This window comes from Sceloporus undulatus, chromosome 2 (genome assembly GCF_019175285.1).
Source record: "Sceloporus undulatus isolate JIND9_A2432 ecotype Alabama chromosome 2, SceUnd_v1.1, whole genome shotgun sequence".
Taxonomy (NCBI): Eukaryota; Metazoa; Chordata; class Lepidosauria; order Squamata; family Phrynosomatidae; genus Sceloporus; species Sceloporus undulatus.
Window position 1 is genome coordinate 123,973,117 of NC_056523.1, and position 19,694 is coordinate 123,992,810.

At 41.5% G+C, this 19,694-nt stretch overlaps 1 protein-coding gene across 1 annotated transcript in view; it reads right to left on the reverse strand.

The window, feature by feature from the left end:
• The window catches only part of MAP2K7 (mitogen-activated protein kinase kinase 7), a 42,194-nt gene extending 28,434 nt beyond the window's left edge, over positions 1–13,760 (reverse strand). Inside the window, 2 exon segments of the mRNA XM_042447529.1 lie at positions 5,449–5,496; positions 13,534–13,760. Of these exon segments, the coding sequence (XP_042303463.1) occupies positions 5,449–5,496; positions 13,534–13,747 (262 nt within the window). The 5' untranslated portion in view covers positions 13,748–13,760.
• Positions 13,761–19,694: the final 5,934 nt, after the last annotated feature.

Here is a 19,694-nt window from a genome sequence, read left to right on the forward strand (position 1 = left end):
GGTTTTATTTATATACCGCCCAATCACTGGGAATCCGAGTGGTTTACAATAGAGGGGATAACAGACAGTTCCCTGCCCACAGGCTTACAATCTAAAAGACATGACACAAAAGGAGAAGGGAATGGTGAGGGGGGGAGGGAATCAGGTCCAGCATTCTTCTCTCCCTCTGAGGCCTGGACCAAGGCAGATGGACCGGAGGGAGGGCTCTTCTTCTTCAGGCTAGCCCCTGATGGTACTGGGCCAGCCTTCTCTCTCCCTCAGAGGCCGAAAGATGACAGTTAGGGAGGGAGGAGCCTCTGTCTTCAGGCTAGCCCCTGATGGTACTGGGCCAGCCTTCTCTCTCCCTCAGAGGCCGAACGATGACAGTTAGGGAGGGAGGAGCCTCTGTCTTCAGGCCGGCCCCTGATGGTACTGGGCCAGCCTTCTCTCTCCCTCAGAGGCCCAACGATGACAGTTAGGGAGGGAGGAGCCTCTGTCTTCAGGCTAGCCCCTGATGGTACTGGGCCAGCCTACTCTCTCCCTCAGAGGCCGAAAGATGACAGGGAGGGAGGAGCCTCTTTCTTCAGGCCAGTCCATTATATTCCACACCATTCAATATGTGGGGATTTGAAAAGCTCATTATACCCAAGGAATGGGAATGTAAGAGCTAAGCATACTGAATCTTTTTAGAGCAGAGTGGGAATGATGCACCCTTCTAGAGGCTGTTGGACTACAAGACCAAGCAATCCTAATCAGCACAGCCAATGCTGAGAATGGGGGAACTGCAGTCTAATGACATCTAAAGTATTTTGTAGTGGTACCAGAGCAACAATTCCCAGAACTATAATTCCGAGATTTTGATAGCACTGAGCTATAGCAGTTAAAGTGGTGTCAAACTGGATTATTTCTGCAGTGCAGATGCAGCCTAGGTGAGCCAATGCTTGATCAAATGTGGGAGAAATAGAAACTGTTAAATACGCATTTTAATTAAAGTTAGGATGATTAGTATCTGCCTAGAGGGAACAAATATTTTAATAAATTTCAGCCCCCAAACATTTCATTGCTAGACTGCAATTACTTCTCAATCTATTTTTTCAGAGAGTACACTCATTCCTTGACATTTGCAGCTTTGACTTTTGCGGATTTGATTATTCATGGATTTTATTAATATGTTCTGTCCACGAACATCCAGGTCCTCCAGCGCAACCCTATGGTCAACTTTAACCAAAGGTCACACTGAAGGATCTATAGATTCCTAGAGAGAACACTCCACTAGGCATTTGTAGCTCCTCCAGCACAATTCTACTGTCAATGTCTGGCAGGTGCTGATCAGAGTTGCACTGGACGACCTAGAAATTCCCAGAGAGTTGTTCTCCTAAGTAAAAACAGTGTTTTTGTTATTTGTGGTTTTTTTCAGATTCATGGGTATCCTGTGCCCCTAACCCCAGCAAATGTGGAGGGACGATTGTAACTGATGGTCTTTTAAAACTATAGGTCAGTGATCTATTGATCTTCAGGCCTCGCTAAGCAGGCAGCATCTGAATGAAAGAGGTAACTAGAGCACTGACAACAAAGAGGTGCTAGCCTTCTGCAGAGGGATACAGGCATAGGAGAAACTACAAAATTAGAAATGGTTCTGACAACTGCACTACCAAATGAAGCACAGAAATTGCTTTATATGGTTTTATTTTCAGTAGCTTTATTTCTTTTTCTTGAAGTCTACAGCCATACATTTTTCAGACAATGAAACTGGAAGGGAAAATACAGCCTACTTTGCTTAAAAATGATTGCACTGCAATAATGGATGAAATATGTGAAGTTGAAGGTTTTCATGACAGGCATCCATAGTTTTTGTGGGTTTTTTGGGCTATGTGGACATATTCTAGAAGAGTTTATTCCTGACATTTTGCCTGCAACTGTGGCTGGCATCTTCAGAGAAATCTTGAATAACACCAGGAATAAACTCTTCTAGAACATGACCACAAAAAACTGGATGAAATAACTCAAACCCATCTACCTGCCTCTTTTCAAAAAGCCATATAAGCTGTCTGAAGATTTTTGGATAGACAGTACTTCCCTACTTGTATAGTCTTGCTTTCTAGGCAGGAAATTCTGCTAAGGAAATACGAGTTTCTCTCTCCTTCAAAAGGGTGATCTGGATTCAGCCAGCATCAACAGTGGTATAATACAGCCAAATAAACGTGGGTTGTTTAGTCTGCTCCCGAGGTATTAAGTCAGTACTGTATATTGCAATGTGGGCTAATTTTTCTTGTACCCCTTTCTTTTTGTTTTGAATGCATGTCTGAAATGATATTTACTATGAGCAGTTGCTGTTTGGTATAATGCAATACCTGTGTGCAATATTGCAAGTCAAATGGATATGAATGCAATCCATCAATACAGCTTTTTATCATCATTCAATGAGTAAGAACAACAGATCAGAATAACCTGTCTGTGTGCACACATAATAAATGCCCAACTTTGAAATTTGTGTTCATAGGAGTCCATGGATTGGTTTCAGGGGGTCTAGAAATTATGGGGAAAAACCCCTTTTGGCTTCCATTCCAGTAGTTTAAAAGGCCAAGAATGTTTATTGTAGGTAGTTTCTTATAGACTGGAATTTTAAAAGTTTGCAATCAAAAGAGGAAAGACAGCCAGGATAATCTTTTCTTTTAGTTACATCTCTACAAGAACTAAAAACAAAGAGCAAGAGCAATAGGGCAGCTTTAATCCCAACAGTTCTTACTCACATTTAGCCATGCAATACACAAATTCCTCCAAAATTCAAATAATGAAGTATTATATTTCTCCCTAAATATATCCCTCTATAAGGAGGCATGATAACATACACCATAGGTGATACTGCTCCAATCCCACAGCAGTAAGTTTTACTCAGACTGTGGGAAAGCATCTATGCCAAGCACTTACAAGGATCAGTCAGTTTCTTCTTCTGTTATTTCAACTAATAGCTTGCAAAATAATGCAATACAAGGACACTGTGTGTATTTATATTTCTGGGCAATAAAAGAGAACACGGATTATATTTTCAAACATTTTCTTCTAAAATCCTAACAACTAAGAACATTTTGAAAGGCTAAGCTCAAATTTCCCTATTAACTCAAATTCATGAGAAATGAAAGATTTTCAATAAAGAAGAACTGCAGCCAAAAAGCTGGAGCTAAGAAAGAATTTGGTGGCCCTGCCTGACCTGGTGTGCAGCCTCAAGTAAAAATAACCCACCTTGTCCAAGGGTTACCCTGATAGCATACTTAGCCATTGTCAAGATTTAATTGCCTGTATGACATGTATTTCCAGATGGTAACAATGACATAGCAAAACAAGGGTAATAATATGTTTAAATCCTAGAGTCATACAAATAGTCAGTATGTTCCCTAGGAAAAAAAAGTTAGGGTCATATCTATTTTAAATTGAATGGGTCCAATTTTCTGTTGGGTGATAACTGGAAATAACAAGTAGCATCTCACAAAAGCACAAGTAAAAGCTAATGGAAGACAAGTTGGAAAGCACTGGAAGGTAAAATAATTAAATATATTCCCATCCTGAAAGACATCAAAGCACTATTAGGGAGTCATACAGTAGATAAAATGACACATGTTCTCTTTGCATTTTCTGCACCAAACTACTGTTGCCTCTAGGGTAGGGGAAAAAAACCACAGGAGCAATGTCACAACACAGTCACAGTTGATCACGACATAAAATAAAGAAGTCAGTTAGTGTAAACTAAACACAACACTTGGCAAGGCAAGTTGTGCAAAGACTACCACTGCTTTAGTATTACAACAGGTTCTTTAAACGCTGCATCTAGCCACAATATATCATCCATGCCATATTGTTAAGAGTACAACACCAAACCATCTTCATCAGGGCTAGCTCAAGAAAAAGAGCCCTCCCTCCATGGCAACTGTCATCTTCTAGCCTGGGAGGGAGTGAAAAGGCTGGCCCATCTCCATCAGGGCTAGCCTCAAGAAGAAGAGCCCTCCCTCCATGGCAACTGTCATCTTCTGGCCTGGGAGGGAATGAAAGGCTGGCCCATCTTCATCAGGGCTAGCTCAAGAACAAGAGTGTATTTTTATTTTTATGTATTTTATATTTATGTATTTTTATTGCTGTAACCCACCCGGATTCCTTGTGACTGGGTGGGCTATAAATAAATAATTTATATTATTATTATTATTAAACAACTAACAAATCAAGTGTATCCCTTTGTATTAGGCACAGAAAAGTCTGGTACTATAATAGAACAAAAACAGATTTATAAGTACTATTTTCTACTCTTTATTGCAGAACCCTACCCATTTTCATGCAAGATATAGAATTAAATATGTATTTTATTTAATTTTATTAGTTCTATAATAAAAGATCTTGGCCAATAAAACTCATTCTTATACAACCTTTTAAATTATCCAATTATATGTTATCTAGGTACTGACTACATCTTTGCTGCATGCATGTACAACAGCTAAGAAAATGTCTGTATAAATCTCTAATTAAATATTTGCAATTTGAGATTTCTCCCACCATCTGTAAAAGCTATGTTGCCGTTAAGGGGATAAGTTGTTTTCTTAATATGAGAAATGAAGAGGTACAATCCTATGCAACTGACAACTGCTTCTAAGTAAGATGGTTTAGTATACATTTCACCAGAAATATACAGTAGCCTAATAAATGCTACAGTGAAAATATCCATGCAGAAAATAATTAGATAATTATTTAGCTTACTGCAAAGGAGCCTGCCTGGGAAAGGCTACCACTTCATTTGAAGAAGAAAGGAATATAAGGTAGTGAATACATATGCACTCATACCAAGATAATCAATAAATTTCATGCACTGATGTCAGATGCTGCAAAATTATCTTATTTCAGAAATTCTTGCCATTTCCCCTTATTACTGAAAGCCTCATACCAATTTCCTACCTAATTCAACAGAATTGACTGTTTGCTACCTCAGAATAACTGCACATCACAAATGAATGATACCACTTAATTCTTCTAGGTGCATGACTGACATATCTATATTGTCTTTCCATCCAGAAATATCAAGGGTTGTGTATGAAAAGTTAACTTCCACATTCCACCTGTGATTGCAGGCACCGAACACGGAAGAAGGTGGCAAGTACAAGGTCCAACACAGCACAATAATTTAGTGGTTACCTGTTTTTATAAAGTGCTTTGACATCATCAAGAAAAGAAGGCACTAGATAAGCAACTACTGCAGCTGTGGGCATTCAAAACATGTTTTCATGCATGGCTTTATGCAATGCTTTGCCTAGCTGATCTTGGTGAGTTAGGCTAGATCAATAGTAAAGGATAATATCAAAGTGGAGAAAGAAGCAAAGTCAGACACACAACTGAAGAAGAAGCAGACAAGTGGCAATTCTATGCAGTTGAAGGAAGCATTAAAGTAATGATGCAAGAAATCCAAGCTGCGATGATAAAAAGTTCTGGTACCTGCACGTTGGGATGGAGCAGGAGCAGGGCTTAGAGTGATCACAATAACTGGATTGGGAAAAGGAAGAAAAAAACACGATAAATCACAACAGAAGCAATCAAGTCATCAAAATGAAAATAAATCATATTCAAATCAATTTCAGGATAAGGAATGGAAGTGGTGAAAAACCAACAAAAGGGATAGACAAGGTAAAAAATGAGATGCATCAAACAAGTAAAGAATCTGTTTCATAAAGTTCATGTCTCTATAGCTCATAATGGGAAGGTAGCCACTGCATCTTTCTTCTACTTGTATTATATGAGCTTGCTCAATTAAACATGGTAGGATTCTAATCCCTTATGCAACAACACTTCTGTTGATAGATGTTCTTCCTTCCAGGAGGCAGAGCCCATCACTAGAACTACACCAATCAACCGCTCCACCACTTCACAATCATAGGCATATATTAGCAATATTTAAAATCACTGTTTATTGTAATTTTTTCAAGAGTCAGCATCATTTTTCAAAGTACAAAGATTGCACAGGACTGACTAAATTTCACATTCCTCAACATTTTTAAAAACAAGTACTTTCTTTCAAACTCCTAGATGTCCAAAAGATCATCTCTGATATTCCCAGCCCTTACCATAGCATAAGCATTTGCTTTAAATTTCATGATCTTACTACACTCTCTCAACATTATATATATATACTCATACGGTTCTAAACCAAAAAAGGTCCTTACAATCATCTAAGCCCAAAGTAATGAATCAAAACTTTTTAAATTCCTGACTTTAGCAAATATTACACTTCTAGCCCAGTACAACACATTTTGGTAAGTTGTCAAACAACTGATTGGCTCAACATCTTTTTTTTTTCTCCAACTAGTCATGTCCAGTTTGTACCCATGAAAACCCTCTTTAAACTTTAATATCACAATTCACTATCTCAGAATGTGCTCACATGACAGTAACACTGTCTCATCTCAATGGATATTCTTAAAATATTTCTCATAAGATATTTTAGATTAAACAGCAGTTTATAAATAAAGTGATGATGACGGTGGTTATAATAATGAAGTGGAATCAAAGATGCCACTAAGTCACTCCAATGGTCTGGGCATCAAAGAGTCACTTCAACTTTCTTTTAAACAGGACTATGACTCAGGAGCCCAGGGTTCAATTCCCAGCTCAGCCATAAAACCCACTGGGCGCCCTTGGCCAAGTCATATGCTCTCAGCCTCAGGGGAAGGCACTGGCAAACCTCCTCTGAACAAAACTTGCCAAGAAAATCCCATGATAGGTTTGCCTCAGGGTTGCCATAAATTGGAAACGACTTGAAGGCACACACCAACAACATGGGGCCCTGAGTAACCAGTAATTCCTCACTTTATAAAGTGAAAGAACTTTGTAACATTGTTACAGAGATGCCCTATTATGACTTAGTTTTCTACACAAGCGCACTGTTGTAAAAAGTATTAAAATGAACGGTAATACATGTGTAATAATCTGTCAAAATTCAACTTTATTCATTATAATGCTTTAAATTTCCATTACTATTGTGCTAATAGAAAAAGCTAACACTGCATTTTGAAAAGATCTGCATATTCTGCTAATTTTGGCAAGATAACATTCAAACATCATCATACAAATTTGGGAGAAAAAAGCTAGTAGCATAAGGCAGAAGAGTTACAAATAGCGTATTCTGCATCCTTAAATTAGCAGCTACATAGCAACCATCCAACACGTAAAAAAAATTGTTTTGTAAGTGATCTATTTTAGGAACTGATTTTACAATGAGTTATAATACGGATTCATCTCGCTTATTTCCAATTTTTCTATCCAGTTATTGGGCAATTCCCATCATCAGTGATCACAGGCCATACTGGCTGTAAACAATTTGGAAATATTCAAAGAGATAAAGACGAGAAAAGTTGGATAGCTAAATACTGTCCACTACTTTGCACCCTTATCCTGAGTCAGCAGAGACTGTGCTTTACAGCCCTTTCTCAACATCTTTTTTTCCTTCTAGAAACTATTACTTATCCTCCCACAAAATGTTTATAAAGATGAAGGCATGGTCACAAACTCATATGTCCCAACTTCCTTTATTTAAAAAGCAGTAGCACTGATCTCCCTATGTACAAATTCCATTTACAGAATGTGGATTTTCTCTATCAGAAGTGCAAGAATCAAGACAAATACATCAAGAAAATAATAGCTTTATATTCCTTTCAAGAAAATTGTTGAGCAGAATGAAAAACAGAGCCTTCAACAAAAGTTTATTGTTCTGCGTACAGAACACTGAATGGAAGAATAATCAGTTGAAATTTGTGGTAGGATGTAGCTTCTGTCTATCTGTTTTGAAAAGGACATTTGGAAATGTGACATAGATTTGAACTTTTGCTTCTCTTTTAAGGATCTATTCAGACGGTGAAAATAATCCATGATGAATCTGGGTTGGATCTGTTGCTCACATGCAACCCAAATGCAATCGATTCAGAGTTTTTTTGGGAGGGAGGGCTGCCAAAAACCCCCACTCAACCTGGGATACTTGATGCCATGTTTCTTCTTGAGTTTTTTTAAAAGAGGTTTGCATCGTCAGCAGTGTGAATAACCAATGTGAGTAGACTCAAGATAATTCAAGATTAAACTCTGCATGCCTTGAATGCATTTCAAATACATTTGCATTTTTGTTGACTCGATCTTTACTTGACTGCTGGCACATGTGAACAACCCAAGATACAGAGCCATGCATAGATGAGGTTCCATAGTGCAGACAACAAACCCAGAATGCATAAGTGAGGTTATTCGCATCGTTTCACTAAAAAAAAAACACGTCTGAATGACCCCTTAAATGTTGTATAACTTGACCCACTTGAAAATTGCCTATCAGAGGTCTATGCCTACTTGTGGAACTATTCCAACTGATGTTCATTATGAGGTCCCTAAAAACTTACATTTTCACCAAGGCTTATTGCTGTACTAACTTACCAAGTGACTTTTGCAGATGTTGCCAGTTAGTTTTAGTTCTGGTGCTTTATTTCAATTCTCTCCCCCCCCCCCCACACACACACACACCATTTTTTATTGTGTTACAATGCTCTTATGCTTTTATTTTGGGGGATAAAAAGAATAAAGGAATACATTATCAAAGACACACATCAACACACACACACACTCTGAATATGTATACAGGACTCCAGAACAACAGAAGAAAATCAAGAGACAAGCAAACATTGTAAAACACTGTCTAAAAAAATCTAAGAAAGGGGCATTTTAGTAAGTGAGCTTCAGCTGACTCCCACCCAATATACACACATTTAAGAACACATAAAGGAGTGTGGAGGTCTTTGTGGGCCAACCCCACTCCAAACAACTTAGAAGGTTTCACAGTCTCACCCTTTGCATGATAGGTCCATGTGAGATGGAAGTAAGTACATGTGTACCAATAAATAGGTATCAAACATGTCCGCACAAGGATGACCCAAATAGAATCCCTCTTTATGTGTTAAAGCTCTATTTACATACATCAATATGTACATAGAGGCCTTTCTCACGTGGGCAAATAGTAAGAATATGGCCATGGGTTGCACTGGCAGTTGATATGCAGTACAGCTCCACAATCTTCCTCACATGTTTGTATGGTGGGGTCACCAGAAGCTAGCCCTAGGGATACAATCCCTTACCTGCATAATCTTGCAAAGTCAAAGAACAACAAAGAATTCTTAAATTATCTCCTTATATGAGCCAACCCAAGTTTTAAGATCCTTGAGCAAGGAGTTTCTCTCAGTCCCCACCCAACAGGTATGGTTGTTGAAGTCATAGAAAAGCGCCTTCTTGGAGGCTGCTCCCAATCTGTGGAAGTTGGCCCCATCCGCACCCTTCTTCCTTTAGGAGGTAAAGATCTTTTAGTTGAACAGGCATTTGTTTGATAAACTAGCTGTGCAGTAAAATATTTTAATTGAATGTGTGCAATATACTGTACTTTTATTTATATTGTCAAGTTTTTAAAATGATTTTAAAAAGTATTAAAGTAGTGATGTTTTACTATGATTGTTCATTTCATTATCTTTTAACATTTTTATCACTAAGTTTGTTAGATGTACCTTGTTTTAATTCACGTTAGCCATTCTAGAAGAATGGCAGGCTATTACTGTAATTAATTAAAAACCACCACACTCTCTTAGCTTTCAGCTACCAAGCCATGGTCGAATATATGCTCTGATTTCCATTTTCTGGCTTCTATATGCAAAATTTAAAATAAATTGCCCATAACAAACAAAATCACAACTGAAAGTGGAGTTGAAGACACTACATTCTCATTTTAAAAGACAAACACAAGCATCATGTAAGTATAAGGTAAAACATTGAAATGCTCCTTCTCTTCTTTTTCTTTCCACACATTCTACTTTAGATGGATTTATATGAAATGAGGTTCCAAACTTAAGTAAACATTTACTTGAAAAGCAGTGACAAATGAATGAGTTTGCACTCTCCCTTTCAGCTGATCTTAAAGGGGATTCCCCCCCCCCCCTGGTCAGTGATATATCTGCCTCCAGGTATCACATCAATAGCTTAAGTGTGCATTCAGGGTGGCCCTGCTCTTTCAATTTCAGTATCAGGAAATGCCTCAGAACTTTGGACTGTGGTGCTCTAAAGTGCCAACCACAATAATCAGAACTCTACATGACCTGAGAAGTCCTATCAGAGATACTGACATCAGTCTATTTATCTTTCAGAAAGTATGTTCTGGGGTAATTTTACCATACCCTTACAATTTCACCATGGCTACATTACTATTAACATGGCCTCTTACTTCTGGAGGCAGAATCTCTCCCCTTTCCTTGTGCATCATGTCTTTAGATCAATGTTTCCCAAACTTTGGTCCTCTGAGTGTTTTGGACTTCAGTTCCTAGAAGCCCCAGCTATCTTGGAAACCTGTTGCCTCCTTATTTTATCTAATTCTATGTTATATTATTATCTATTGTTTTATATGTATTTTGTAGAACGTATGCCATTGGCAGGTTTCATTTTTATCGATTTTATTGTCTGTATGTACAGTGCTGTGTAAATCTACAGTGCTATATAAATAAAGTATAACAACAACAACAACCACCTTCTGGAATTATGGGAGCTAAAGTCCAAAACATCTAAAATACTCAAGTCTGAGAACCACTGCTTCAGACTGTAAGCCTGAGGGCAGGGAACTGTGTAGTTACCAATTTGTAATCCACTCTGAGAGCAGTTCTGAAGTATAAATACAATAAATAAATAAATACATAAATAAGCCACGAATGTATAATTTAATTTATATAATTTAACACTGAGATCCTGTACAAACCGGCCTGAAAGGCCAGCCTGGGGGAAGAGGCAGGGTGTCACGTCCAGATGATGCACGTCCTGACTTCACCCCCAGGGCACGGTATCATGGCGCTCCTCCAGCGCTGCATCCATACAACAGAGCATCAAAGGAGCACCATATAGCCACACCGCTGTGGCTATGGCACCCTTTCGAGGAAGCAAAAAGGAGCCGCTTTTTGCAGCTCCTTTTCACGTCCTTAAAATGCCAGATCGGGGCTGTAGCATGCAGTTGCTGTGGCCCCAATCTAGTGAGAAATTGGGAGGCCTGTTGAACCCCTGAGTAAACAGATTTTAAAATTATACTAAGCATTGACAGCTACCAAGGTCACTTTCATTGTAACACAATCTCCATGTTACCTATGTGAAACTAAAGACATGCCACAAAAACTGCCTGGAATTCTGACCTCTGCACTAAAATAATCCACTAGCTGCCAAAGCTAATAGTAGAGAACGCATATAATGCCTCCATACAACTCTACAACTCTATCACAATGCCTTCATAAAAATCTATGGTGTGACCACTGACTACTGTGTATCACCTGCGTCACCACAACTCAAAAAGAATACTGTACAGCTAGAAAAGGAGAAAAGAAGCAATCAAAATGATAAAGGACCTTCCTATGATGTTACAGCATTTGGGTTTTTTAAAAGATATAACAACCTTGAAACAATGCTTAAGTAAGAAGGCCCCTGAGAGATGTGTATATGCAAATTATACAGAAAGCAGACAGAAGAAGCTTTTCACCCTCACATAATACTAGAACTCTGGATGATCCAAACAAACTGAATGCTAGGAGATTCAGAATAGACTGAACAAAGTACTTATTCACATATCAGATAGTTAAATAATAGAATTTGCTACAACAGGTAGCAATCGCTATAAATTTGAAAAGCTAAAAAAGGAATTAGGCAAATTTAGGGAAGACAAGGCTATCAATAACTACTAGTCTTGGAGGCTCTGTTATCTCTAGTATCAAAGTACGTACGTTTCTGAAGACCAGTTGCTGGGGAATACAATACTAGTGTGAGAACACTGCTACATTTACATCCCCATTGTGGGTTTCCTGCAGGCATGTGGTTGACCATGTGGGAACTAAGTGCTACATTTGATGATCCAAACAGGCCTTCTTAAGTTCTTTGCTTATTCTACATCTGGCTGCTCCACACAGATCACAGGAACTGTAATCCAAAGAAGCCCTTCTAAAAGGGAGTCTCTTACTCCAAAAGAGGCTGCTCTTCAAAGAGAATGCCTTACCAATGATTCCAGAACTCAAAAATCAGGATGCAGGTATGCAGTGTCTCTTTAATTTCAATTGAGGGAAAAGGCCTACTGGTATATTCTAGGTAGGAGAGCTTTGGGGAACACTGCTTCACATGTATACTCAAGACCTCTCTTATATTTGGGTTAGAGCTTAGTTCATTTTGACCAGGCAAGAATACTTGTGAATCCCCATCCAGGGGGAAAAATCAGTTTCACAAGAGACTATTACTCTGAACTGAACTTCACCTGTAGACGTTTTACTTTTACCACACAAGAATACTTGTGAATGTCCATCATTAAAAAGAAATCAGTTTAAAAAGAGAGTATTACTGTATTCTGAACTGAACTTCACTGGTTGACGCTTGTATGCACACAGGCTTTCAATCAACTGCTCCCTCCGGCTTTAGCGCTGTGATCGAAGGATCCCAAACTCATTTCTCCCAAATACCGTAACAGCTTCAAGGCTGGCACTTGTTTCTCCACACCTCCCTCTGCTCAGAATATATGGGGAATCTGCCCACCAAAGCAGGCAATGACCATTTCCCTCCTCTTCAAAGAAGAAGAACTCCAGAGCACCAGCCCATTGCAACGCCAAGGCCCAGGGGTCCAGGGCAATAACCCATTTCCCTACACCACACGCCTCCTCGCACCCAGGGTCCCCACGGCCTTTTGCTGTTGCCCCTCCTCACATTCCTCGTCCTTAGTGTTTTGTGGGTTTTGGGGCTACATGGCCATGTTCTAGAAGAGTTTCTTCCACATAGCCCGAAAAAACCCCAAAAAGCTATGGATGCTGGCCATGAAAGCCTTTGGCTGCACATTCCTCTTCCTTCTTGCTGGATCCCCCACCCCAAAGGGACGTGAACCTTAGGGATTCAGGCTCCAGGTCAGCCTCTCCAGCTCCCTTTCACAGAATCCCAGGGGTATTGGAGGGGCCCCCAAAGGTCATCAAATCCAGCCCCGTTCTGCCAAGCAGAGACACACACCATCAAGGCACCCCAACAAATGACCACCCAGCCTCTGTTTAAGAGAAGTCTCTTAAAGACTTTCCTCCTTTCCTAATCCATTTCTCCCCCTCAAAAAACAAACAAACCCCCACACACTTTGCTCTTGGGCTGCATCCACACAGGAGAAATAACCCGGTTTGGCACCGCTTTAACTCGTTGTCTGGCTCAAGGCTATGGAATTCTGGGAGTTGGAGTTTGTTATGGGACCCAACAAACTCCAACTCCCAGAATTCCATAGCCTTGAGCCAGACAAACCGGGTTATTTCCCCAGTGTGGACGCAGCCTTTCTTTCTTTCTTTCCCCTTTTTTATTTTACCTTTCCCCCTCAGGACCTGAGGCCGCCGCCGCCTCCTCCTCCGCCACCTTCCCCCGCAACCCTTCCGCCCACCATCGTCCCCTGAGCCCCGTCCTTCCCAGGCAAGGCCTCCCCCGGCTGAGGCCCTCCTCTCCTTCCCCGACTGTCCTGCCCTCCCTTACTCGGCCGAGCCCGGGCCGGGCTGATCTCCAGGTTGAGGTCGATGCGCCTCCGGGCCTCCCTGTTCTCCTGCTTCAGCTTGGCTTCCAAGCGGGACAGCTTCTGCTCCAGCGAGGACGCCGCCATCTTGGCCCTCCCCTCCCCCGGAGACGACGCCGCCGCCGCCGCCGCCGCGCAGCCAGAATACACAAACACCGTACTGCGCAGGCGCCGCATGGACCAACCAGGCCACCGTAGTTCCTCCTCCGCCGCCGCCAACCAGACTCCGTGTTTCTCAGGCTTTGCCCGATTGCCCCGCACTGCCGCTGCCTCATTCCCCTCGTGCGCATGCGCCAGCGCCAGCATCTGCGTGGGTCTGTACCACAACCGTCTCTGTACCTAGTTGGACCGCTGTGGCGCATGCGCGCAAACGGCATGCCTGAAGGAACTAAGGCGCCAACCAAGCAGCCTCCTCCGAGTCCTCAGACAAACAGCTCTAGACGGCGTCAAAAGCGGACCGATATTGCCTCCCTGCCACAAGGGGGAGCGGCTTGCTGTGGGATGGCTTTTTTTGGCTCCTGTAATTCTTCCTCCATTCCCAATTTAGCTTCAGTGACCCATGGTTACTATGACTGGAGACCAGATGCAGCAAATGCATCTGAGGAAGTAGACCTTTAGGAAAGCTCCTGCTGCCAATTTTTTCTTTCAGAGGTGCTACAAGTACTCTCTACCTACTGATTCTACGGATTAACAGGGCTATATATTTTAATAATACTAATAATTCAAATACTAATAATATACATCTGAGGAAGTAGGCTTAGGAAAGTTCATGCTGCCAGTTTGTTTCTTTCAGTGAGTCTCAAAGGTGCTGCAAGGTCTCTCTCTGTACTGATTCTACAGACTAACACCATGGCTATGTCTTTGAATTCTGCCACTGTGGAGAGCAGAGTTCAAATCCTTGACTAGCTTTCCTTGCCCTCAGAGAGAGTTCTCTTACTCTCTGTGCCCTCACCGCAAAGAAGGCAAGGCATTGCAAAACGCAGGTAAAAGGAGTACAGGATATAAAACTAAGAACATTTTGTTGACAAACTTTTGTGGGTGAGAGGATAAGAGGGGGAATCAACACAAATGCGACAGATACATATCAGCAGATACCCCAGCGTAGTAATGAAGTGGGCTTATGCGCCTGATTGAAGAATTGTATTAGAAATGTTTTTATAGGCTCTTTGTGGTCGTGATTTTGGGTGAGACTAGATGCTGACTTGAGGTCTCAATAGAAGCTAGAATTCGGCTTTTGCAAAGACTAATTTCAGAGTGAGCAATTCTTGCATAGGATTGTTTTGAGAACACAGTGTTTTCTTGATAAGGTGAAACATCCCAAACAGAAGAGTATAAACAATGTTACAATGAACTAGAACAATTTCTGCTATTTCAAAATGTATAATCTGCTCATGTTCATCTGCTAACGCCATAGAATATATGTATTAATGCAATCAGGTGGGGTCAGAGTTTGGGGGTCTGGTTTTCCTGTATTGCTCTTGGGTATAAAACCTGCTGTAAAGAATGTTCATGTCTCTCTTGCGCCTTTCGATGCAGGAGGGTCCCAGACGTTACAAAACTGTGCCTTCTGTGACAGTGGGTCAGCTTGGTTGTTTATCCCAGCCAGTGGCTTCTGCTACAGTAGAGTACAGGATTTGACGGTTGAATCGGAAACACAGGGCCAGCCCTACTATTCAGCAAGATGAGGTTGCGGATGCATGGGACAGAAGTGGTACCTTCTTAGTTGTTTCTCATGAACTTTTGTTTTTGGCCTCCAGCAGCAAAATGTTTTATCTACTGCCTTTGATATCCCACGTAAAGGAAGAATTCTGATTTTGTAGCCAAAGCAGGGTAGCAGAGAGACATCAGCTTGCTTGGGATCCCCAAACTTTGCAGAAGTACAAAATCTATGTTTGAAACCAAATCACAGAGAATGTTGAATATCAACCGGAAATTAAAACCAGAAAATCAGAATGGAATATCATAGGTAGCTGTTCTTGTTAATAATCCTGAAGGACAGCACTCCTGAGGTGAAAGTACACTGTAACAGTTTGTTCCAAGTTCCACTTGATAAAAAACAAGGCAGGAACTACAAATGAAATAACAACTTGGTATTATTTTCAACCGCATTTAGTGTCACTGGATCACTGTTTGTGGTGTTTTTTTGAAAAATCTGCTTTATATGTCAGTATTGTGAAGTACATAAGACACAGATGTTTCAGTAAGCATTTTGTGTGACATCGTGATTAGAGAGTGCCAGTTTGCATGCCCAGAGAACAGGATTCTTGTTAAAGTTGCTTTGGAGATCAGACAAATATACAGACTTACCTCAATGAACAAAGCCTCTGGCAAAGGAACTCCTTTTTACAAAATATTTCTACGAGAGCTCAGCCCCACCCCTTTTCTTATGTTACATCCAGCTGGAAGTTTGTTTGTTTTTGGTATTGTTTTGTTTTGGGGTTTTTGCAGCATTGGCATTAGAAAGATGATGAAGAAGATTTTCTACTGTGTTGCCACTGCATGTCAAGAGTAAACAATGCAATAAAGCTTGTGCTGGGGAAGAGCAGGCTAAGGTAAGCAGCATCTGCCTCCAGAATCTCTGGCTTTGCTTCGCGAACGAAGATTCAGGAGGACTCATCCCGCGCTTTGTACAAGCACGTTGGTGACTAAAAAGTCCATTCTGGGACAAACAGGTCAGGTTGCAGAAAGCACAGCGGAAAGTCTCTTTGGGTGATGTTTCCGAGTTGTGGTTCTTTCTGCGTTGTCGTTTCTCTTCAAGACTCATTCAGTGTGAGTTTTTGAAAAAGGCTGCAGCATCGTGGATAGTGCGTCTCCATGCGTCCCAATGCGAGGCCAGGGCAGACCATTGTTGGTGATCAGTTTGGCCAAGCCTGAGATGTTGTTTCAGGGAGTCCTTGTATCTCTTCTTTGGGGCGCCTCTCTTACGCTGACCCGTGGCGAGTTCACTGTAGAATACTATTTTTGGGAGGCAATGGTCTTTCATCCTAGAAACGTGTCCTGCCCAGCGCAGCTGCGTCCTCAATAGCATGGCCTCAATGCTGGTGATCCCTGCTTGCTCAAGGACAGCAATATTTGTCACATAGTCAGTCCAGTGTATATTTAGAATTGTGCATAAACAGCGCTGATGAAAGCGTTCAAAGAGTCGTAGTTGTTGGCGATAGGTGACCCATATTTCAGACCCATAGAGGAGAATAGACAGTACAATGGCTCTATACACACTGATTTTTGTGCTTCGCCTCAAGTGTTTGTTACTCCAGACTCTTTTGTGAAGCCTTCCCAATGCACTATATGCCTTTGCTAATCTGTGATCGATCTCCTTATCAATCTTGGCGTCTGAGGAGATGATGCTTCCCAGGTAGGTGAACTGCTGAACAGACTTGAGCACAGAATCTACCTCCTCCAGAATCCCTTATTGGGCAAGCATGAGCAGCAAAATAGGCCTGTCTCACCAACTAGCCCCAGCATGTTAAGAAAAAAATCCTAGATATATTAAGTGGCCACCAAAATGGAAATCATAAGAAATGTGGAGGCTGTTGAAAGAAAGGGGAAAAAATAATCCTAGGATGCATTTTGGAGGAAGCTTTCAAGCAGTATCTAGATTCAAAATGTTTTTGTTTACTTAGGCAAGGCTTACCTAACATGGTTATTCAATTTTACATGGACAACTTTTGGTGTTCCTTTGAATAAAAAGTTTGCTCAAACATGTTGAACTTTTTTTTGTGTATGAGCCTATTTCCATGTTATTTCTACCTCTAGTTAAGGAAGAAAAGCCCAGGAATATATCTACTACATTTACTTAGGTATACCAGCAAAAGCATGTTAAGAAATAACACATCCTCCAAAAAAAGAGTTTTTATTACAATCTCTTAGCAGCTGGTGACATCAGGGATATCTGCTGAAATACCTATCTTCAAAGATAGCCCTCAATTTTTTTAACACATATGTCTACAGACATGGAACATAGGTTCTAGCACAAGTCCCATATAAATGAAGTTAGTAGAAAATTCACAGTCTTTAAAGAATTCTCACATCATCCCAAATGGAAGGTACATTGTTTAAAAAGAAGAGTTAATTTACTTTTTTCACCTCATTACTTCCCTAGGCTAGGTCATTAACAGCATTTAAAGAAGCATTTCTGTGGCCTTAGCTACAGTTAAGCGTGTCCTGGATTTATTCAGAATATTCTAGTGACATCTGAAAATGCTATACTGTGCTATGCTAAGCTATAACAGGGCACTGAACTCCTGTGTAATAACAGTGCTTCTTTCTTCATTGACAGTACACTTTTCCATTAAAATAACAGGCTTTCTAATATGCCTGTAAAATAAGGGACATTTAACAACAAAGGGGCTGTGCAAACAGCCCTGAAGGGGCAGCCTCCTGCTGCCCCTTTTACAGCCAGATCGGGGCTGCAGCAACCACATGCCGCACCCCCGCTCTGGCCTTTGCAGGGCACAAAAAGGAGCCACAAAAAGCCTTTGCAGGGCACAAAAAACAGCTCCTTTTTGCTCCCTGCAAAGGGTGAAATGGCCGCGGTGCCGCAGCTTTTGGTGTTCCTTTGGTGCTGCATCGTGTGGACACAGTGGCAGAGGAGTGCCGTGATGCCGCGCGCTGTGTGGAGTGATGAACAGTGTCACACCACCCTGGGGGCGGAGTCGGGGCGTGCATCATGTGGACGCCATGCTCCGACCCCACCCCCAAGCTGGCCTTTAAGGCCGGTCTGCATAGCCGCAAAATTAACATTTAAGCAGTCATGTTATTTTATACCAAAGAGTAGAGGTCAATTTGTAAGATGTATCTTTGCCAATCTCCTTACCAATAGCAATAACAAGTACATTTCTGTATCATTTATCAGTGAACTAGCACTCCCTAAGCAGTTTACAATGTATAAGCCAATTGCCCCTCAAAAACTGGGTACTCATATTACCGATCTACAAAAGGATGGAGGGCTAAGTGGACCCTGGAGCCCTGCTTGGGAGTGAACTTGTGGCTGTGAGTGGCTGCAGTACTGGCATTTAACCACTGCACCAGCAGGACAATTGCTAGTCTGTTGTGTTGTTGTGATACCATTTCTTCTTATGATCTGAAACTTGTGTTTTTCCCTTTTAGATGCTTCAGTGACACACCTTTCATATGTCTTTCTCTTGCCTATTATCTCATAAAACATTTCACTGAGGGAAAAGGAAGACACAGAATGCAAGCTTCCTGTCTGAATCTCTAAACAAATCTGTATTTTCTTGTCTCTGCTTTTTCAAATGAATTAAACTGTCCTGCCATATAGTGGCATCCCCACCTTGGGTGTCAACTGGTGCGGGGGCTGTTGAGGGGTGCTACTGGAAGGGCAGCAGCAAAAAGGTCACATTCGCCCTTCACCACAGCACCAGCTGCCTCCTGAGAAGGGAGCCACTACTGTGACAAAATCTAGAAGGGTGTGCTCACCCTTCTCATTTGCCACGGCAGCGTCCTCACCCTCAGGAGGAAGCCACCATGATGACAAAACCTGGAGGAACATGCTCTCCCTTTCTCTCACACACACCCAGTGGGAGGAGGGCCCAAACAGGCATCACCCCTCTTCTGGGATGTCACCTGGTGTGGGATGAACTCCCTGCACCTCCCTAATGATGCCACTGCTGCCATGTTGTCCTTCTTGAAATTTGAAAATATAGGTTTGAAAGGAAGTTTTGAATGTGTATCCAAGAGTTTTAAAAGGTTACTTTTTGGACAGCAAGTCCCAAACACGCACACACACCCCGCCAGTCACAGATGGGGGGTGGGTTCTGGAAGTTGTTGACCCATAAAGTAACTTTACCAAGCTCTGATTTTGTAAGTGCTTGTGTGTCTACTTTGAGACTAAGGCAAGAAAAGTATGTCAACTCCAATCTATGGTGGGATACAGACCGCCCCAAAAGGATGGTTTCCCGCCGCCCTGGTTTGCTCCGTGAGGGAGCCGCAACGGACAAACCACGCGGCTCTGTTGCAGAACAAAAAGAACCTGCAAAAAGCAGGTTCTTCTTGCGGCACTAGGCATCTGTCCCGTCAAAATGGCAGTGCCCTTTGTACAGGGCACTGCCATTTTGGGCCGCCAGTACGTACTAGGCTAACCTTATTATGTATTAGGGTTAGG